General features: G+C 29.5%; 1 protein-coding gene across 8 annotated transcripts in view; it reads right to left on the bottom strand.

The window, feature by feature from the left end:
- Positions 1–22,977, bottom strand: part of LOC106462352 (mitogen-activated protein kinase kinase kinase 5-like) — a 151,359-nt gene that overhangs the window by 27,329 nt on the left and 101,053 nt on the right. For 7 of the 8 annotated variants that reach the window (XM_013922265.2, XM_013922266.2, XM_022389595.1 and 4 more), the window contains 4 exons: positions 14,954–15,034; positions 7,993–8,161; positions 6,883–6,942; positions 2,870–2,948 (listed from right to left, as the gene is read on the bottom strand). In XM_013922265.2, the coding sequence (XP_013777719.1) occupies positions 2,870–2,948; positions 6,883–6,942; positions 7,993–8,161; positions 14,954–15,034 (389 nt within the window). The remainder of the gene's footprint in view (positions 1–2,869; positions 2,949–6,882; positions 6,943–7,992; positions 8,162–14,953; positions 15,035–22,977) is intronic. The other variant, XM_013922269.2, reaches the window with a different exon arrangement.

Below are 22,977 nucleotides of genomic sequence, written 5' to 3'. Positions count from 1 at the left end.
CAATTGAGGGCAAGAAAAAAGAAGATTTGATAAGTACTTTATTTCTTGTTTTTCATATTTATTCTTTATTATTATAAAAGTAACTAAAATTTAAAATATACGGATCTTTTTAAGTTATTTAAGGCTAGATTAGGTAAAATAAGTAATAATAATAATAGCTTACGAGGCACGCATATGAGAAGCTCTTGGGTAATGTAATTCGATAGCATAACGTGAGCTACATGTTCCCCGAGTGATTTACAACTTATAATGGCATGGATAGCAGCTAGACATGGTACAAAGGGCAACAAAACAATAAAATTTAATTATAAATAGATGTATATTGTTACGAACTTAGAGCTACTTAGGATAAACGAATGTAGTTTCATGTTACAATTTGAAGTCATTCTAGAAAGAAGAAAAAGGTTAATTTAGGTTTATTTCATTTTTTTCTTGGTGGTTACAGGTCAGTCGAATTGATCGATCCCGTTTTGAGATAGAGTAGAGAAAATAACAGATAAACTATAGGGATTTAGCAACAAACAAAAAACATGTTTGAAATGCATTTAGGAGGTTCTAGGGATTATACAAAGAAAATTTGAGATTTTTGAGATGATGAAAAGTATTTTTAATTTAACATGAAAATTACTTTGCACACAGACTATTCAAAACAAATACTCAATACATTAATGGACAAATCTTTATTTTATTTTATTGAAAATACTTCACTAAGAAATATGAATTTTTGTATGTGAAAGACTTGTAATATTAACTGAAAGACTTCCAAATTTCGTGAAGATATGCATACTACATTGAGAGTTATAAGTATTAAATTTATAGACTTTAAATGAGTACAAAAAGTTATGCGACTTGGTCAAATTGACCAATCCCATATTGAGAGATTTAAAATGTGTTCAACTAAACATAGAATTTGTAAATCACTTGGTAAATGTGCAGCTCACATTATCACATCAAATTATGTAATACATGAATTGCTCATGAAGAATATTTGTTATTATTTTTCATTATCTAACCTACTATGTTTGTAATTCTTATGTTTTAGTTATTTTTATAATAATAAATAAAGAATGCAAATGAAAAACAAGAAATATAGTATTACCTGGGTCCTCTGTTTTTTTGTGCTGCCAACTGTAAATGAAACTTAAGTCTGGTTTTTTATACTAATGGTACTACTACACTAAATGATTTTTATTTAATTAAATAATGCACCTAAAAATAAACAATAATAACATGTACAAACCAAACAACTTCCTATAACTATCATAATTTTTCTGGCTTTCTAACTATGCGATAAGAGCCTTTAAAATTCAGCTAAGATTGTCAATGCGAAAAGCATGAGAAAATGTTTCAAATTGAAGATGAAATAGACAATTCTCCTTACAGAAAACAACATGTCATTTGATAGCTTAAAACTTTGGCCTTTTATTGGTTTATAAGTAATATAATATTCAATGTCAGAAGGTACTGGTTATTTGTGAAAGAAAGAATGTGACAGGTTGACATGGCAAGTCTGATTTTCTTATTTATGGCACCATAAACAAATAAGATAGAAGGCTATCAAAATTATACCTTGCTTGAGTAATATCTATATTATAATAAGTAAGTTATGTTAAATTATGTACTTCTCATAGGGGTAGGAAATAAATTTGAGAAGAGGGAAGCCCTAGAGAATAAATATTACAATTCTCATACTAGGGGAGATTGATGCTTTTTAAAATTATTTCCTTATAAAATTAAAAGCTTAAAACTTACACAATATTAAAAAAATTTGATTCAATAACTATGTTTTGATGCCAAGTTTATTCATATACAATGATAATAAAATATTTCAATTAAGTATTGAAGGTATCTCTACAAAAAGCCATGGCATGTGCACTTTGACCTGTCTATAGTGAGGGGGTTAAACCACAGTTAAGATTATTAGCGGTTATAAAAACACTAAAATATTTAAAACAAACTGACTATTGTTAGCTAAAGAAAAGATTAAACTAATGTTTACATTGAATATACTATATGCATCCCACTGGCTAATTTGAAACAACAAAGTTGGTAATAAATGTTAAAAAAAGGTTAAATTCAACAGTTAATATGAATGCAGACTTATGGAAAAATAATGATATATTCATGATTTGAGTGTAAGAATATTTTGTGTTGGAAAAGGCTGTCAAATACCCTTCCTCAAAATTGATTGATTTTCAATGACATCACATCCTATTACAAAATGTCAAAAATCTAAGCTAATTGTCCAATATCATCTCTGATTTAGATTCATCATACTGGCTAATGTAAATTTAATAGATGCTAAAAAATGAAGATGACTGACTATTATCAACTCTCACTGACTAATGTGAATTAAAGAAAGGTTTAGTTCACTAGGTTACAAAACCCTCATTTAGGTAAATCACATTGACTAACGTGAATTAAGGTAAAAATTTCCAGCCAATATGAACTTTCTTTATAGGTTCATAATATTATCAAAGATAAAATTTAGAAAAGTTGCAAATACTGGTCATTATAAAGTCTGATTTGGGTATATCATAGTGGTTAATATGAAATAAATAATAGTTAAGTTCACTTGTCAATATGAACTGAAATATAAGTAAGTCTTACTAGCAGATGTTTAAGTTCAGTAGCCAATACAAATTTAAATATATGTAGAATTAAAAAGCTAATGTTTACAGTAAATATACTATATGCATACATCCCACTGGCTAATGTGAAATAAGAAAGTTCACTGGTTAAGATAAATGGCTAAGTAAATTAATGAAATGTTAACTGGTCAATATCAAGTCTAATATAGCTAAAAATAAAAAAAATCCTAAGTCAACATTAATAAAGGTAAAACCCTAATTAAATATGAAATACTTACTATATGCTGATTCTAAGCTACTTTTGTTTTGTTCTTGAATATATTTACACAGACCTTGAAGAAGAATATGAAGATGTTTCTGTAATTTCAAAGAAAGTAAGTAATTAAGAGAAGAAAATTGACTTCATCCAAGGTAGTTAAATAGGTATTTTTCATTTCCAGTGTAGGTGGAGCACATCCTTATACAGTAAATATAATGAGTTGAACATACTAATAACCATTAATTTAATATGGAGTATAGAGCACAGTTTTCAACCTTCTTTTTCTAATGCATACAAGTCTATATTTCAAGTTCAACACACAGGCTGAGACAAATCCTTTTCCAGGAGGAAAAAAAAAGTAATAATAATATATATATACATAGTTATACTTACATCTACTTCATCTACAAAAAATTTAACATTCTTAGTTTACCACAAAATTAAACCATATAGTACCTTTGTTGACTTAATGAAATAAATCAGTATTTGGTTTAGATAGATAATGATGATTAACGAAATGTTAACAAGTTGAGTTAGCTAACCATGTCAAACTTGAAAAACATTTTTCATATTACTTTTAAAAACCTGTTTCATTTAAAATAAAACAAAATTAGAAATTTAGCAACCAGACAATAAAAAACTTACTTTATTTTATTAAAGTTGTTTTCAGTTACAAAACTTGTAAGTCAGAAATTATAAACACTATTTATTTTGACAAGTTTTAAATGTTGCAATCAAAATTGCAAACCAGTTATGCTGGTTGGAAGTAAGGCTATCTTTTTTTTTCATTATAATGTACTAAGTTATCAGATGAACAAATTAAAGTGGGGTTAAAGTTTTTTATGTTGGCCATAAAGCACAAGATTTTCAACCTGAGAATGTTGTTGTTTCTTATCCCCAGATCATTATATCAGGTTACGAAGAGAGTGCACATCCACTAAACTGAAAATCTTCTCTGGGGTATTTTACATTTCATCAGGTGTAGTTTCTAAACACATTAGAACATGGTTCACACTTGTTTCCTCTCAATTGCATTTTGTACAGGAAGGGTGGGTTTTTATTCCATTTCAAAATTTTGTGTGCCTGAGCTATTTGAATTTAAGTCTTGCAATGAGGGTTGTATCTTGTATATTTAAATTGCTTGTGATTGTAGTGACAGGTTTGTTTCCCGAGTACCAGCTGTCATTCATTTTCTTATACCATTCCTCTGTCACTTTCCTCTTTAGTGTTTGCAGTTGATGTGTTAGGTGCATCTGCTTAATTTTGGAATCTTGATTCATAGCTGCTTTCTTTGCCAGGATATCAGCTTTCTTGTTTCCTGGGACTCCAAAATGTGAAGGAATCCAAAGAAATCTAACTTCAGTAAACTTGTGTAATTTGTTTAAATTTCTTGCAATTTTAATGAGAATTTCTAAGTAACTGGTAGAACACTTATATTGCTTTGATTACAGCTTGTGAATCTGTTAGTATTGTGCATTTTATTGGACAAGTTTTATTTCAGAGGGAAATGGCCTCATTGATAGCAATGAGTTCAACCTTGAAAATGGGAGTTGCAACTGGGTTGGTATGAGATATTTCTAGTGATTGTTTAGAAAACATATATCATATTTCACTGCCAAAACCTCCATCTTCTAGGATGGAGCCATCTGTAAAGATAATACCACCCTTGTCAATGGTGTTGATCCTGAATAATGCAAATTTAATGACTATTATATTTAGTGTAAAGATTTATTTTATAATACAGTTATTTAATAATCAAGAAACTACACAACCCAAAATGCAAATCCTAACACTGTTGGTGATATATATTATCTTTATATTTTAGGACTCTAACAATGTATCTTATCTAATCTAATAATTTTCTGATCTTTAAATTTTAGTTAGTTATATAACAATAAATAAAAAAATAGATATAAAAACAAAATATTTAGTACTTATGTGTGGTCTTGTATTTTTGCTGTCAAAGTCTTGATAAAAGTCAACCATAGGTTTTTTACAGGATTGTTTTTAGTACTTTACCTGATTTTCATGTATTTCAAATATGCAGTTTATGATAAAAACAAGCACAAAGAATACAATGCCCTATAACTATTATAATTTAACTGGCTTTCTAATTACACTAGAATTGGTTAAAATAATTCCCCTACTAGGTCAATGTGTTCTTGGCAATAGTAACAATGAATCAGTTTGCTGAATAATTGAAACATTGGTTTCAAAAAGAGACAGTCTTATACAGAAATCAGTAACTTAAGATCTCTTTCTATTGGCTACAAACAATCCAACAGAAAATGTCAGAGAGCTACTGATTTTTTTGAAAACAGGACATGGCAGTGGGTCTCATTTTATTGCACATAACTCACTGAAACAAGATGACTAGAGGCTATAAGTTCACACTTTATCTCAGAGATATCTATAGTACAATTGTGAACTTTAAGAAGCAAAGAAGTGTCACATGATACAGACAACACTGATAATTTATCTAAATATTCTGTTTTGAAGTAAGAAATTAAAACTAATATAATAATAACATGAGTTATAAGTTATATTTTCATGCCAAATTTACAGACATACATTTCTAATAGTTTTTTATTTTAATTTTGAATGCAACTCTTTAAAAGGTCAAGACATGCACACTTTGACCATACCTATACATATAGGGTTAATCGAGTTATGCTATACAAAAAAAAAACAGCTTTATACTTAGTTAAAAGTAAAATGTAAGAGCTATGATAACACAGTATATAGAGTTATATCCAGGGTGGTTGACTGCTTAATAAAGGTGTTAAGACTTATATCACAATTTGAATTGCAGGTATAATTTTGATGGTAATAGCATTAACAGTGTTATGGAAAAAAAAAATATTTTGGTGTTTTAGTTGATCAATCTTTTAAGCTATCCAAGCAATGTGCCTTTGCTAGTGAAAGGCACATAGGATTTTAAGTTATATCTATGGAAATATAGAAAATAAGTTTAAAGAGGTTATAATGTCATTGTACAGTTTATTAGCTAGGCCACATTTGGAGTACTGTGTTCAGTCTTCTGCTCCTTACCTCAGAAGAGACATTGAATTGTTATATGGGGTTCAAAAGAAGATTACCAGGATAATACCTGGGATTGAAAGGTTATTGTATGAGCAAAGGTTAAAATCTTTGAACTTGTTTTCTCTTGAAAAAAGAAGAGTTACAAGAGATCTGACTAAGGTGTTTAAGATAGTTAAAGAAATTAACAGTGTTGATATATCATATTTTCCCATATTTATTGGTGAGAATGGTAAGACTAAGGGACAAAAATGTGGCAGAAAAGAAGCCATCTTCAGCTAATATAGCTTTATTTCTTTAACAGGATGGTTGGCCTATGGAAAAGAATGTCTTCAGAGGGTGAGTATAAGGGAAACTTGATAAATATTTGAGTGATAAGACTTTTTTGTTTTTTTTAAGAATTTAGTTTTATTTAGAAGATAGGACAGCCTATATCCCTTGCTGTCCTTTAATATTATGTTAGTATGAATATATAATGTAACATAATTGTAGCCACTGTGACCAAACGAGATATACTGGCTGTTGATGACCATATAAAAAAAAACATCAATGAACAAGCCATATACCATTTAGCATCAAATAAGTTCAAATTCATCACTGATTACTTTAATTATACACTGATATTAACTGAGTACAAATAAAAACAGGCAACAAACATTCTGTTGGATATTATGCCAATCAATAAGTACAGCAATAAACATATTACGTACATACTGTCATTCAATGAATGTTCTGAATCAATGATCAACCATTCATTGCTTGCTTTTTTATATCCAAAAGAATATTAATACAAAATATGTGCTAGTAACTAATATTAATTTGGAGAATTTTCTTATTGAAGGTCCTGATGAATACTAACACATCAAAATATTATCTTCCAATAAATGGATGAAATCCTTTAAAACTTTTCATATGAACATTTATTTATTAAAATGATTTTTGACATGCAAAACCAGCACAACATTGATACACTCATAGTATGGAAAAACTTACCGAGGTAATTAGTAGATTTTTGAGACGATCCTGTAACTGTGCCATCCAAAATTCACAGATCTGTTATTATATGATGAAATATTCAAGTATAAGTTAGCTTCCCCTCAATGAATAATGTTTATTTTTGCAAGAAATCAGCACAATTTGCTTCCCATGCAAAATTAATAGGTAATAAATTACAAATACGAATCCATAATTAGTTAACTTCAGTAAAACATGTATTAACTATATGATTAACTTTCAGCAACATAAATTAAAGGCATTAGATTTTTTATTACGCCCCTAAGGAGCCACTACAATTTGTTGAATATTAAAAGCAAGTTCAATCCAGAAACTCCCAAAGAGGGTGGTTTGGGCGTATCTTTGAGAAAACTTCAGTACAAGTTTTCCTTTGTTAATTGATAAATTTTTAAGTGAAATATAGCATCCTCAAGTCTCCATACTAGCTAGTACTAAGGTTTACCTGCTGGTAGTAAATTCAGTATAGATCATTAAAGCCACATTCTCAGCATCATTAATTAGCAACTTCCAACCTTTTATGCTTCTGCTATCACCTTTAGCTTTCAACTGATTCCACCTGCAATTGGTAGGGAAGGTTGAAACATCATGATTGTCAGCAGTAGGATGAGCAGACAGTAACATTTTGAAAGCAGCTACAGGCATAATATTGTATTTGCTTTCTTCACAACATCTACCAAGATGGTTATAAATGGTTACTGAATACCTCTGCATGTTATTTGGATACTTCCATGCTTCTTATGCTTGGCCATTAAGCTTGTGATACACTTACACATGTCAGTCACCAACCACTTCAAATTGCTTTTCGGAGCCCCAATGCTAAAAGAGTGTAATAAATGCCTTCTTTTTAGCCAATAAAAATGTCAAAAAAATTTAGGTTCAAATTTAGAAAAACCGGATTGGGTAGGTTCTTTACTCAACAAAATGTTCCTGTTAAATTCATTTTCTTTGTTCAATGCAAACAATTATTATAATGCAAATCTTAACACAAACTTTATTATTCAAAGCAAAAATAGACAACATTACAATTCCACCTTTATCAAAGAAAGTTGGACAGCAATAAATAAAAATTGGCAAGCATTACTAAGTTACCTTTTCTTCATCTTCAGTTAAAACATGAACGATTGTTGTTCTGCGCTGAGAATCTTTCTTGAGCATAAAGAATTCTCCCTCCTGAATGGTGTGGAATCCATCAACAGGTGGACTGAGCATTCCTGAACTAGATCGTCTTGTCATTATGGTACCATCAGCTGAGTCAGAGCTGTCAGGTAAACAAACAGTTTGTTATTTCAATGCTTGTTTAAGAAACAATAATGATAATCATCATGGTAAAATACAGTGACACTAAAAACTTATTAAAACAGTGCATCTCAATAAGATAATGTTAAAACATTTATCTTGTTCCAAGGTTTTATCAAACTTTTCTTTTTCACTATCTACAACAGAAATTTTAAATACTTTAGTAGTTTCCACATTCACTATTCCATATTTATTTTTGATGGTGGAGTTTCATAGTCAAGGACAACAAAACTGGCATAAAACAGTGTATTATACAAGGTACATTTTAATTATACACAAAATAGGAAAATTAGAAAACTTAAAAGAAGTATTTTAGTAACTTACTGTTTGATTATTAAAACCCACCAAAAAAAAAAATTTAATTTGATAAAATTTAAAATAAAAGAAAAATTTTACGGTTGCAACTATCTTCCTCTCCCAATGTTCTTCAATAAATAAAAAAACATACTATAACAAATTAAGGAAAAAAAAGTATAAGAATTATGAAGAACACAAACCTAGACTAAAAAAAGTTCAATGTTTTTACTACAAGACACAAAATTAATGCTCATTTTTACAATTGTTTTGGTTATCACAACGAAATACATATATATGCACAAGTAAAACAGATAATACTTTATTTTCAAAATAAAGTTACCTTGAAAATAAAATTTACACCACACTAACCCAATTTTTATGTACTTTATTTTAGCAAACATCCACACAAACCTTACCTTCTTTATGCAATACCTACACAAGTTATCTTGAGTTATCTTTTATATTTTTGCATTTTGTTCACACAGACATACACTTAAGTTTGTTTTTAAACATCTTTTTAACAACTGGTCAGAAAATAGTTGTAACATAACAAATAGAAATTGATAACCAATGCCACAATGCCTTAGTTTCTGTTAGTGCTTGTGACAAAATAGGAAAAAAAAAGTAGGACTGTTATAAACATATATTTCAGTCTTTTAGTGTACACATTTTATGAGAATTTGCTTTAATACCAGTTACCAAAACAAAAGCAATAAAGGTTACACACACTTGAGAACCAATATATATATATATATATATATTAAAAATGTCAGTTCCCAGTCTAACAGTAGATAGAAGCTGTACTCTCTTAAAAACAATATAAAAATTATTAAAATATATTAGTTTCCTAAGCTTTTGAAATGTTTTAAAAATGACTTTACATTAGGAAAAACATATTATATAGTTGCATTAACTTTATGAACTTTTTTAACACTTTTCAATAATTTATATCTTAAATTACTAACATACTAAATCACACTTTCAAAACTACTGACAATTTCATCCTATAAATGTACCTTTCTACAATACACAGCATATACTTTTAAATAACTTTCTTGCATAGTTATACTACAACTAGAGTAAAATCTCATAGTGTAGGCCGGACAACCACAAAAACTGAACTTGTAATCTTTATAATCAACTTTAACAGGTGAAAAGTTTCATTTGCAGACAGTCAAAAATGGATTAATTCAAGAAATTGGTGCTTGTTTCTAAATTCTAATAAATTATGATTGAAAAGAGAGAAAAATATGTCAGCCATGGTATATCTGCTATATTCAGTGCCAATGAGCATATCTCATTATGGTGCAACAATCCACATTCAATTTGTTCCCCAAACATTTTCAGATTTCACTAATTTTTTTAAATAATTTTCCTTACTTTTTCTGATGTATTTTGCTGAATTTTAGTTTACCTAACATTTCCAGGACTTAGGCCACCCTGAATAAAGACAACTCTTAAGTTTCAACTGTCACTTAAGGCAGAGACAGTTCTCAAGTAATTTATAGAAGTTCAACACAGTTTAACATACAAAAGGCAATGAATATGTTTAGAGCAACTGTTTATAAAAAGTTTTATTGGTTTACAAATACAGATTCTTACAGAAGAGATAGAGGACACTTAAAGCTGTTGGTATTGTGCAGTTTCTACTATTTCTGGAATATAGCTTCACATAAAACACAGGGCACACTTTTACTGATTTGTTCACAGGTAGTAAATAGTATTTCTAGGGTTTTTAACAGCTACTATTCAAAGAAGTTTCTACAACATGTAAAACAGTGAAGCAAAGACAGTGGAAATTTTAGAAGTTACTGTCTTTAGACAGCTACAATTACTGCTTCTTTAGTAAGCTTGTTACAGCAGGGGAAGAGGTCACTTGGAGAGCTATTGGATATCCACTGTTTCTAAAATAAAACTTCTCATAGCACTGACAGTGAACACTTTTGAAACTATTATTCTTAAGTAATTATTAATGTTTTTAATTCAAAATTTCTGATAAAAGGGGAAATGAATACTTAAATTCTCAAGATATTTTATTTTATTCCACTCACTACTGGTGAGGTCAAATGTTGCATCATATAAAATAATTTTATGTTCAAAACAAAATACAAAGGAAATCCCAGTAGCACTTAGTGGAATTAATTGAATATTAATGGTATTTTTATTCCATTTCTTATGTGATTATTTACATTATTAGAGGCCCTGTAATCAATAAAGTAATTAACTCACAAGCAATATGGTGCATAAATATTTAAAAAATAAATTAAAAAACCCAATGAATCCAACTGGTAAGTCTAGGGTCAAGATACATAATTCTAAAGTAATTGTTAATGTCCCTAGAATATAGATTCTTAAAGTAGTAACAATGACATTCAAAGCTACTGTTCTTAAGTAGTTTCTACTGTTTCTAGAAAATTTAAAAGCAAAAACAGTGAACACTTTAAGAGCTACTTAGATTTTTTCAACTGCTGATATAGTATAACTTCTTGGTGAAAAGACAGTACTTATAAAGTTGCTGTAGTTTTTCAACAGAGGTTATTACAAAGGATACTTTTAAAATTAATATTCCTAAACAGTTTTTTCCGTTCATTGGATACACCTTTTGTTGAAGAGAAGTAGACACTTAAAATACTTATGTTAAGTAGTTTATAGTATTTCTTGAACATGAATTCTTGTTGCTGAGACAGTGGACATTTTTTCATGCCACTGTTCATAAACAGTTTAATATTTTTGGAATACAGCTTTTTCCAACAGGGACAGTGAATATGTTACATTTCTCAAACTAGCATTTCTATAACTTATAGAATATAGCCATGACAGTGAACACTTTTAACAATACTATTCTTAAGTTATTACTGTTGCTTCTAGAGTATAATTCCTTAAAGCAAAGACAGTGGAAATTTCAAAAACGATAGGTCTTAAATTGACTCTAGAATAGTATTTTGTACAACAAAAACAAGTCAAACTTTTAAAGGCATAAGTAATTACTACCATTTCTAATACTTCTAAAGTTACTTTCATGAGTAGTTTCTTCTATTCACAGAACAAAGCATCTTACTGCCAAATCAAAGCAGATACTTCTAAAACTAATGCACTATATTCGTAGAATACAGTTTCTTACACTAGATATATCATTATTATAACTACTGCTCTTAAATAGTTTCTACTGTTTAAAAGATATATTTTTCTTTAACAACAACTGTCATTAAATAGTTTTTAGCATCTATAGAATACAGCTTGTTTATATAGCAGATGCAGTGAACACTATAATATGCGACAAATTCATAAGTGAAGAATATTCACATAATAATAGTACTTTTCTGAACAAATTTAACTCATTAATACAAACTTTTACATAAACTGTGTTTATTCATTCAGTGATAGCATTTATCTAACACAAACCAAGACAGTAAAAGTGGGAGCAAAAAATTAAATTTTCTTTTAATCTTCACTGATATCAGTATGTGAAATTAGATGTTAAAACACAATTCATATAACTCATTAAACATCCTTTTCTTAGATCAAATATATACTGAAAAGTACAAAAAAATCTTGGATGTTCCATTACATAAACTTAACTCACTGTGGGCTCAGTCATTTTGACTGCCCTAATAACCACCATGTAAGCATGAAAATATGTAAACTATAACTTTTAATGTACTAAATAACCTTCACAAAATTTGGCAAGCTTTTTAGTACAGATTTGCTTCTGAATTTATAAAGCCTTTACTGATCAGTCTGAGTGAAAGGTGGTTTTCATCTAGAACCTCCTAAATGAATACCAAAAGCTTTTCCTTTCAGTAAAACTTCATATTTTATCTGTTACTTTCTTTACCCTAACACTAACTGTAACAAAATTAACAGAGTAGGGTAAAATTAAAAGTTGAAAAATGCAAAATAAATCTAAATTACCATTTTTTTTCCTCGAATGACTGCATATTCATGCACATATGCAGGAGGGGTTCAAGGGGGTTTGGTCAAACCCAAAATATTTGTGATGTAAAAAAATTATGCTTATATAGTTATAGTGCATGTGCTTACAGTAATTATTGTTTTTGATGCTTGTGGATTTTATGTAAACAGCCATACAGTTGTTTATACTATATTTCATACAAAATTCATTCCAAATTTAATCTCATAGCACCCATTTTCTATGACATTAGCATGCTGATTGTGCTGGCTTTTATATCACAAATTATATCTCCCCTTTCAAATATCCTGCATATGGACCAGATATTGTAACAGACACTTACACCCTATTTACTTTTACATCCAAGGCTGACAGACTATTGAAATCTAAGTTCACTTAGTTTTATCGTTTCACAGCTACACTTGGACAATCTCAGAGTATGCTAAAACTTACTTCTCATGGTTGGACAACTTTAAAAAACAATCGACTTACAAGCAGAAGTATACCATGGTTGAATTACAATCATGCCTTGCAATGTGCTTATGTTATGATAGAGTATCACAAGATACATGTATTGACTTTTTTTTAAGTTTTATTATCCAACTTAGTAAGTTTCTAACTTTTAGATTTAAATAATTGTTATAACAATAAACAAATATACATATAAAACAAGAAATTTAGTACTTACATCTGGACTCATCATTTTGCCATCAGAGATTGAAGTATTGTAGGCCTACTTTTTATTTTTCAAATGATGTTGATTGCTCAAAATATCAATTTTTATTTCACATATGCCATATAAAACTTTTTCATGCACAAAATAGAGGATGTCCTAAAACAACTATCATTTAACTTGCTTTCTAACTGAGCTATAAAGAGGTTAAAAAATCATGTTACCTGGTTGAGGTAAACAATGACACAGATATTGCTAAACCTAGTGCTTGTACAAGCAAGCCTCATAAATTTTGTAAAATATTCTATAAATATGCAATTGATGCTAAACTCAGAAGGTCATATAAAAGTGGAAATAAAATGTAAAATGGGCAATTCTGAGTGAAGAAGCATCACATGATACAGATGTGAAAACTGAAGGCATTTTGATTTCCTTTTGAAATTAAAACATTAAAATGTACATAACACTAAAATTCGAATTATGACACATTTTAATGGCAAGTTTATTGACATACATTGATATACCTGAATCCAGAGGGTCAAAGTATTCATACATAAAAGTGTTAACTGTTGTTATCCTATATACACCCAGAAAGTGCATTCAGCTGTTTCAAATCTAATATCTATCATATTCATCTGATGAGATACTTCAATTTTACAAAAAAAGATAAATTTTTGTTGCAGTTTCTACTAAAGGTAGAGTCAGAACCATATAAACTATTACTGGGGAATACTAGAATTTTAATTGCAATCTAAAATACAAATGCATTGATACTTAGACAAAAAGCAATTGCCTAAATTTTATTTGTAAAGCTAAGATGATTTTGTTAAAAATTCAAGTTAGGATTTTTTTAGCTTTTATTCTATTTCTATATTGATCTTTTATAAAACCAACAAGAAACCGAAACAGGTTAAGTGCCCTATTTTTCCCCCAAAATTCTATATGTTTCTAAGTTATATATCTTAGTATCACCATTTACCAATAAAAATAGTGCTAAAAGAGTAATTTGCTAATATTTGGTATTTTCTTTTTATTTACAGGAATGAAGCAATGTGAAAAATGACAAACAATTTTGACATTCTCAACTGTTGATTACATGCAGTCATACAGCTGTTTTTATATAAAGAACAGCTGACATTCTCAATTGTTAATTACAAGTAGTTGTTTTTATATATAAAGAATAGCTGACATTATCAACTGTTGATTACATGTAGTTGTTTTTATATAAAGAAGAGCAAATGTGAAAGGATATTACATTTTCCTACTATTTCCTCCATTTTATAACAACTTTGAATTTATAGGATGAAAACTTATAACTTAAATATTTAAAATCCATGTTCACTGTGAAAATTACCTTTTAGTCCTCATGTGAAATAAAGTGAACTCACTAACTTCTGTTTATAAGTGACCAAGAGAAGTAAAATCACGAAAAACAGAAAAAAAATGACTTGTAATATGAATTCTCAAAACTTAAAATGATAATTTGATCTGGACAATAATAAAACTTTTATAAAAACAAATTGAAATTTAAAATGATTGTATGTCAAAAAAAAGAAAAAGAGGAGAATACCTGAACAGAATGAAATAAAATATAAATATAGAACAAAGTTTCATGCGTAACACCTTTATTAGAGAACTGTGTTTCTACAGCATTTCTGTACTTGCAATATTTCATTTTATTCACTGTCCTTTGTTTTTCTCCTGTTTAAAGTTATCAGTTATGTAGCTTTTCAATGTTTCTTATTTCAAATTTATTGATTTTATGTAACTATTCCAATTACACAAACAACATATTGCTGGTCGACTCTTTTTTTAATGTTTGACTTAAAGAAAGAAAAAATAATGATTGTTGGTTTGGAAGACTCCTTCCCTACCTGTATGAATATGTCGAAGGTGAACGAGGGAGAAGAAATTCTGTGTTGCCTGTCTTACCACCAAAAGCTGCCAATGAGATGCTTCATGCCAAAGAAGGGAAAAAATATCTATTATACTTTTTTTTAAATAATTGCTTACACCTTCAGCAGTGTCAAAATACTGTTATTGAAGTAAAGAAAGAAGTTATTATCATGCAACCAATGATGGATATTTAGTACACAGCACATAATTAAATTAAATATTAGTTTAGCATAACACATTATACACATATCAAACATATAGGGATAATTTGAGGCTAAAACAAAATTACAAAGGCAATGCACTGGGATAAGATTACAGTCAGTATTTATATTATAGCACATACGTACCAAGAAATCAAGATCAATGTTGCTAAAAGGAAAAATTCTAAACTTTCATTAACTAGGTTATTTTACTAAAAACAAGACATATGAGGGAAAGACATGTTAAGCAAATAACACAGACAATCATGAAAACTATGTAATTAATGGCTACATTTAAAGGATACTCAGAGCTGAAATACCATAAGTGTGATATCAAAACCTGTATTTCTGTTTTGAAAAGTAAATATCTTCTAAGAATTGAAAGTTCACAGATTCAACTAGAATTTATAATAAAAAACTCTGAAGTTTTTTTATGACAAAAGTATTATAAAGATAAAGAAATATAAATTCAGTGATTATGCAAGATTGACCGTTAATCTACATACATAATGATTTTGTTACAATCCTCTACAGTGAAAAAATTTTGAAACTTGTATGCCAGTGAAGATGAAAAATAATGAATATTGTCATTGCTAGCACAAAGAATCTTCTTGTAATGAACAAATGTGTAGCACTAGTAAATACAAAAAATTAAACAAAAACCTAATAACATTTCAAGATTAGAGATTTTAATGTTTCTACTAATATTCTTATAACTTTGTACAATGACATGACAATTATGAGAGATCAAGTAGCTAATCAGTCACAAAGCAGCAGCAGTAATGGATGTGTGTGTGTGTGTGTGTGTGTGTAAAAAAAACTACAGAGTTTCCATTTGTATACAGAAGACTGTTGTAGTTTCTCACACAAAGAATATTAAGATGGAGAATGTCTAGAGACACTCAAAGTATTGGACACACCAGGAGAACATTCATACAGAAGAAAACAACAAATAAGGCATGATTTGTTCTAGATTTGAACAAAAGGTGTAAAGTCAAGGCATATATGATTTACAAAGTTAAGCTTAGCATTTATTTATTTTTCTAAGCACAAGCTACAAAATGGGCTATCTGTGCTGAACCAGTCATGAATATTGAAACCCAGTTTTAAGTAGTATTAGCCCTCAAACTTACCACTGAGCTACTTGGAAGAGGCGAGGAGGGGATTAGCATTCAAAAATTTCAGATAAATCACTTAGTAATTCTTCAGAAAACTTGTTTTTAAATATTACCTCTTCATTATACACGATAAATAAAATTTTATGAGAAGAATGATGAAAAACTAGTAAGCAGTGTATATGTAGTTATTTGTTGCAGATGGAGAAAACAGTGGTGTATATACAGATAGTTTCGTAACTTTGTTCCACTTCCATTGGATCTTTAGTTTCACAAGTTATTTGCTATTATCCTACATATGACCTTACTAATATAGCCACTTTTATTCAACATTACTTTCTTATTTCCCTTGTATGATTTCATAATAACTTTAGTCTTCCAGTCATAAGTTTTAAGGGTTTTTCTCATATTGTAATTAAAAACAAATAATGACAAAAAACTGCTAATACGAGTTCTCACTGTTTTAAAGTCTCATTAGTGTAATGTGATACAGAGATTGAAAGGAGGAAAAACATCCATCATACTCCACTTTTTACGGAAAAAGTCCAAAAAATAAGAGGTATACTAATTATCTTTTTGTAAAGTAGATGACGTTTACAAGTGAAATTAGTAATAATACCATGTGGTTTGTTTAGATAAGAACTCCCACATTGGAAAAAAAAAGATGCTTAGTAATACTACACTGAGATAAAACATTACAACTGTTATCAATGAGATTTTTTTAGATACACAAAACCTTTTTTTTTTAGAAAGTTTCCCAAAACTGTTGCAAAAACCTTTGTTTTCATATTTAAAGGTTTGGATAGCTTATACTCAAAGTAAATCTCATTTTTCAAAAACAAAAAAATTTTATTTTATTATCTTGATTTACAAATCTATATGACAAAAAACTTCAAAATTACCCATTTAAAGTTTGCAATGTTTCAAAAATTCTTATTAGTACATAAATACTGTAATTCTTCAGCTGCTTTGCAGATAACATTTGTCTTCTTATTAGTTAAAGTTTGCTTAGAGTAGTAGAAAATCAAGTTAGTTTATAATTCATTCTAGATTCATCATTAGACAAAATATATTGAACATGTGTGTAAGCAGATTATATTAAAAACTGTACATGTCATACAACTTGAAGACAATCAGCATCACCAAATTTTGTTGGTTTTAAGACATGTAATTATGAGACTGATACTAAGCTGCTAATAATCCTTAGCTTAACCAACCATCATCAAGTTACCAGTTTCACAACAAACATTACATTCTATGGAGACAAATTACAATGTTGTAAATCTTTTTAACTTACCATTACAGGCTTTAAGAGCTTTAGGGAGCTCAGTTTTTACAATTACACTTACCTAATATTGGTAAAAATTGTAATATAACTTTATTACAATGTAGAGTTAACTAGCTTCATAAATTGAAACTACTTTGTTCTGTTTAACGTGAAAACTGTTTTTTCAACATAAACCAAATGATCCCATTACTAATTTGTCTTTTTAGCAGTTTATTTATTTTTATTTAAAAAATAATATTACTACTTTTGACTTGTTGAAAAGAACACCATGGTTTGGTACTTATTTGCCTTCCTTTCAATCTCAGTTGAGACAACTAAAGAACCATTCTCTATCTCATTACACTGATAACACTTTGAAGAGGTGAGAACACATATCTTGTATCTCTTCTTTTCCAAATTATAAATCTGAATTCTGTGATAGATGGTACATATAACTTAGAAGAATATGGGGGCTCATTTTAACAGCTTGTTAAGACCCAATTTTGTTTAAAACACTTGAAGCAAGTAATTCCTTTTTAGTTGGTACACATAACCTAGAAGAACATGTGGACTCTCTAATAGGTTGTTACAGTCTGACTTTGTTTAAATATATTTAAACACTAAACTTATTATAGACAAAAATAGTAATCTCTTATTGAACCTGGAAAGTTAACTGTATATGCGTTCAGTCACTTTTAACCATGAAATTATGCATATTTTTAGTAAACATTACAAGTATTTTGTTACATGCAAAAATCAGATTTTTAAATTAAGTATTTCTAATAAAGATTTGTCTGAGTTCAAGGTGATTTTCATGTTAAGATTACAAATATCTTTTTTTTCCTTTTAGTTTTCACATTTCATTTGCATAACCTCTAGAATCTCCTAACTGGATATGAAAACTTATTTTTCAGTAAAACTATATTCTATCTATAATTTTCTCTAATCAAACACTGTATTCAGGTTTGGTCTATTTGATCGACCTTAGAACAACCACAAACAAATATAAAATAAATCTGAATTACTCTTTTATCTTTCTAGAATGACTGCATATTGTTATAAACAGTTACACACAATTTGGTCTTACTGCCAAAGCTAATACAATTCAAATCTCCCAGCTGTTTTGTGTAAACACAGCATCAAGTTACCAGCATATTTAGTCAAATTACAACATGTTATGTGAACATGTTCATTCTATTGAGTATTCATTTATCTAATTTTTACATTTTATTACTTTTATAACATTAAATAAAAAAAAGAAATTTAGTACTTTCTGATTCTCGAAGTCTAAATGAAAGTTTACTTTATTTTCTTTATGTAGAGATGTTGTTAGTACTTCACTTAATTGTTATTTATTTTAAATATGCAATTTAGGACACAAAATATTAACATGATCAAGAAAAAAACAATGTCCTAGAACTGTTATAATTCAACTGGCTTTCTAATTAAGCTATGTGTGTTTTAGAATATTTTTCTTACCTAAACAAAGTGACCTCAGCTTTCTGTAAACATTACAAGTCTTTTGGACACAAAAATTTGATTTTTCAATTAAGTAATTTTGCTAAAGACTTGTCTGTGAATATAAGGAGTCAAATTGCTGACTGCTCCATGTGCAAAATGATTTTCATGTTCTTTGATAGATTGTTTAGGCAGAGTATTCATGATGAAACTTTGTAGAATAGATGACAACTGCCTGTTGTAGAGACACAAGTGAAGAGGATGACATTTCGAAAGTTTTTTGCCTTTTGTCTTCAGTTCAGTGTGTGTAAGATTCTCAACCTAGGTCTAAACTTCGCAATACAACCTAGCACAGTTCCAACTGATGAGATAGCTGCAACCTTAGAATCTGCTGCTCAAAACTTCACAAAACCAATGGTAAAACAATTCCGACATCAAACTTACACCATCCTCAGAAATGTCAAGAAACCAAAACTGAACATCTCTAAACAAGAATGCAGTGCACTGAACCATCTAAAACAAGACAGCAATATCAAGATCTTACCAGCTAACAAAAAAAATAGTATAGTCATCCCAGATTATAACACGAAGATCAAGCAGTTACTAGACAAACACCAATATAAAAAGATCACCTATGACCCTACAGAAAAGACAGACTCATCAATAGGACACTGAACAAATTTAAGAAACAAAACTTAATGAGAAGCTAGCCCAAGACTTAAGAACCAACAAAAACTTCCCCCCCTCAGTTCTACTGATAACCGAAGGTACACAAACCCAACATACTTTAAAGGCCTATCTTCAGTGCTATAAACTCACCTTACCATCAACTAGCTACCTTCCTAGTACCTATCTTATCTCCACTATGAGGAAACACCGAACATCACATTCAAAACTCGACAGATTGCATAGAACAACTCAGACAGCTACACATCAGATCCCAGGATATTCTGGCCAGTTTTGATGTAACGGACTTATTTACCAATGACTGCTGAATGACAACTCTCTACCACACAGAACTGACATGAAGATAGATGCTATCATGGACCTAACGACTATTTGCCTACAATCAACTTATTTTCAATACAACGAAGAATTCTACAAACAAACTAATGGTCTAGCAATCACCACTCTCTTCAATCCTAGCAAACATTTTCATGGAAGACTTTGAAGAAAGAGCCCTTTCACCCACACCTATAAATCCAAGTTTTGACAGACTTTATGTTGATGACACCTTCGCTATTTGGTCCCACGGTCATGAACACTTACAAGCCTTCTGAGAACATCTTAATTCCATAGACAAAAGAATCCACTTCACCATGGAAGTACAGGAACAAAACAGCCTACCGTTTCTTGACATACTCATCAGCAGAGAAGAGAGAAAAATCACCACAACTGTATACAGAAAACCCACCCACACAAACAGATATCTACACTTCCAGTCATGTCATCCAACCTCAACAAAACGTGGCATAATCCAATGCCTAAACAAGAGAGCTGAAAACATTTGCGATAAGACATCCATCAAAACAGTACGCCAAAATATCGTAGAGGGTTTTAAACAGAATGGTTACACCTCTTCCATCGAAAACTCCCTGAAGAAGACCACAACAGAAAGAAAAGACCAGAGAAAAACTACCACAACTACCATTTACCCCCCTACCTGCAAAATTTCAGTGAAAAACTAAAATGCATAGCCAAGAAATTCAACATAAAAATCCAGTGGAAATTCTACAAGACATTAAGGTCCATTCAGGTAAAAAAACAAAAAAAACAAACAACAACCTACCAATGAAAAGCTCAAAAACGTCATTTATGAAATTCCGTGTTCCTGCAACAAAACATACATTGGAGAAACAAGAAGAAGACTCGTGACAAGAAAAGAAGAACACAAAGACAGTACAAGGCTCATGAAAATACAAAATTCAGCCATTGCAGAACACGCCATGTCAACTGAACATTTAATGAACTAGGAAAAAAACTAGAATCATCAAAACAGACAAATTTTTGAAGACAGGAAAAATTAAAGAATCATTTTATATTAACACAATTAAACCTTCACTAAAATGAGGTTCCGGATTAGAGGTGAGTAACCTGTGGCTACCACTGGTTGAATCTACAGGAAATTTCTCCTCCAATCAGAAACAGGGATAGAACAACCAATCATAACACACTCTCCACAAAACACCAGAATACTATAAGACCAACAACACCTTACACACACTGATCCAAAGATAAAAGGAGGAAGATTTACAAAACGTGCTATAATTTATTGTCATTCTAGAATGAAAAAGCATAATTTACATTTATTTCCAAATTTTTTTAACGTGGTCATAAGATCAGTCATATTGACCAAACCCATACAGAGATTTGTTACTGAAAATAGCAGATAAATTAGTTTTTTTTTAAGAAATGTTAGATAACTATCTGGATATTATAAAGATTTTGCATGTGAAATTTGAAAATTTTCTGATGCACAAAAGTATTTGTAATCTTAAAATGAAAATTACTTTGCATGTCAGATAGGCAACATGCAAAAAGAAAAAAAAGGCATAAAAAGTGCTTTACAAAGCTTAAGACTTAATAAAAAAAAATTGATATTCTGTGCAAGAAAGCATCGTAATGTTTACTGATAATCTGCCAAATTTCGTTAACATACACTTACTAATATAAAAGTTATAGTATGAAAACTATAACAAAGACAAAATGGTTATGAGGTCAGTCCCAGGGACAAAGCCTGTGCTGAAAGTTATATAATCTGGAAACACAATAATTAAACCTTTCCAACTTCATTTGAAAAAGAAAACAGAACATTGAGATAATGTTCTCAAAAGAATTTTTCAATTATTTTGATGATAACATTTGATAATATGTCATTTGGTGGACCTTCTGATAAACTTTATTTGAGAAATAAAGAATAATTCTTAAACATTGTTGAATTGCTAGCTGAATATGACGATGTGATGAAATAACACTTGGAGCACATTCAACACAAAACAATTATTTTCTTGAAAACAATATTCAAAATTAAATAATGAATTTAATTGTAAATGCAGTGAAAGAGTACATAATAAAAAAATATCAAAAATAGTATGTACTTTTCCAGCATCACTGATTGCATTCCAGATAACAGGAGAAAGTTACAATAATAATTCAGTGTGTAATTGCAATAGAATGATCACTAGATAAACCAGCAATGGTTAAAACTGATGAAAAATTCATTGAATGAATTTATACAAATTATACTATGTAGCTAAAATGAGCAAAGAAATTACTAAAAACTAGAAAAAAGGTTTAACCCTTTTGTGATGGGCTCAGTATAAAATACACAAGTTCTTATACACATTTGCACACATTAAGTATTTATACTATAACTTATAATGCAGTAGGCTTTTAATAAACATTACAAGTCTTTTGTACACAAAATTTTTAATAAAGTATTTTTACTAAAGATTTGTTTGTGAATATAGAGTCTGTTTTGTTACTTGTCTAAATGCAAAGTGATTTTAATGTTATGACTAAAAAACTATTCTACATCCCCAAAATCTCAAATATCATTAGTGTAACCTCTACAACCTCCTAAGTACATTTCAAATGTTTGTTTTCAGTAAAACTATATTTTTCTGTTATTTTCTCTACCATAACTCTATGAGGTCTGTCAATTTGATATGCCTCGTAACCACCATAAAAAATTAGGAAATAAATTTAAATTATGCTTTTTTTTTATTCTAGAACAACTACAGATTATAAGACAAAAACACAAATGTTTAGTCTAAATAGCATAAATTTCATAACATTATACATTTATTATTTCTATTAACTTTACCTTCCAGCCATGCCTGGCTAATAATACAGAAGTTACAATGACACAGCACATGTGCACTCGTGATACTGTATCCAATAATATAAAACTGACCTGTAGTCTTTACAAAATGACCTGTCTTGGCTGTGTTTTAGTGGAC

The sequence above is a fragment of the Limulus polyphemus genome, unplaced genomic scaffold (genome assembly GCF_000517525.1).
Source record: "Limulus polyphemus unplaced genomic scaffold, Limulus_polyphemus-2.1.2 Scaffold1148, whole genome shotgun sequence".
Lineage (NCBI taxonomy): Eukaryota > Metazoa > Arthropoda > Merostomata > Xiphosura > Limulidae > Limulus > Limulus polyphemus.
This window is presented reverse-complemented; position numbering and strand designations above follow the sequence as displayed.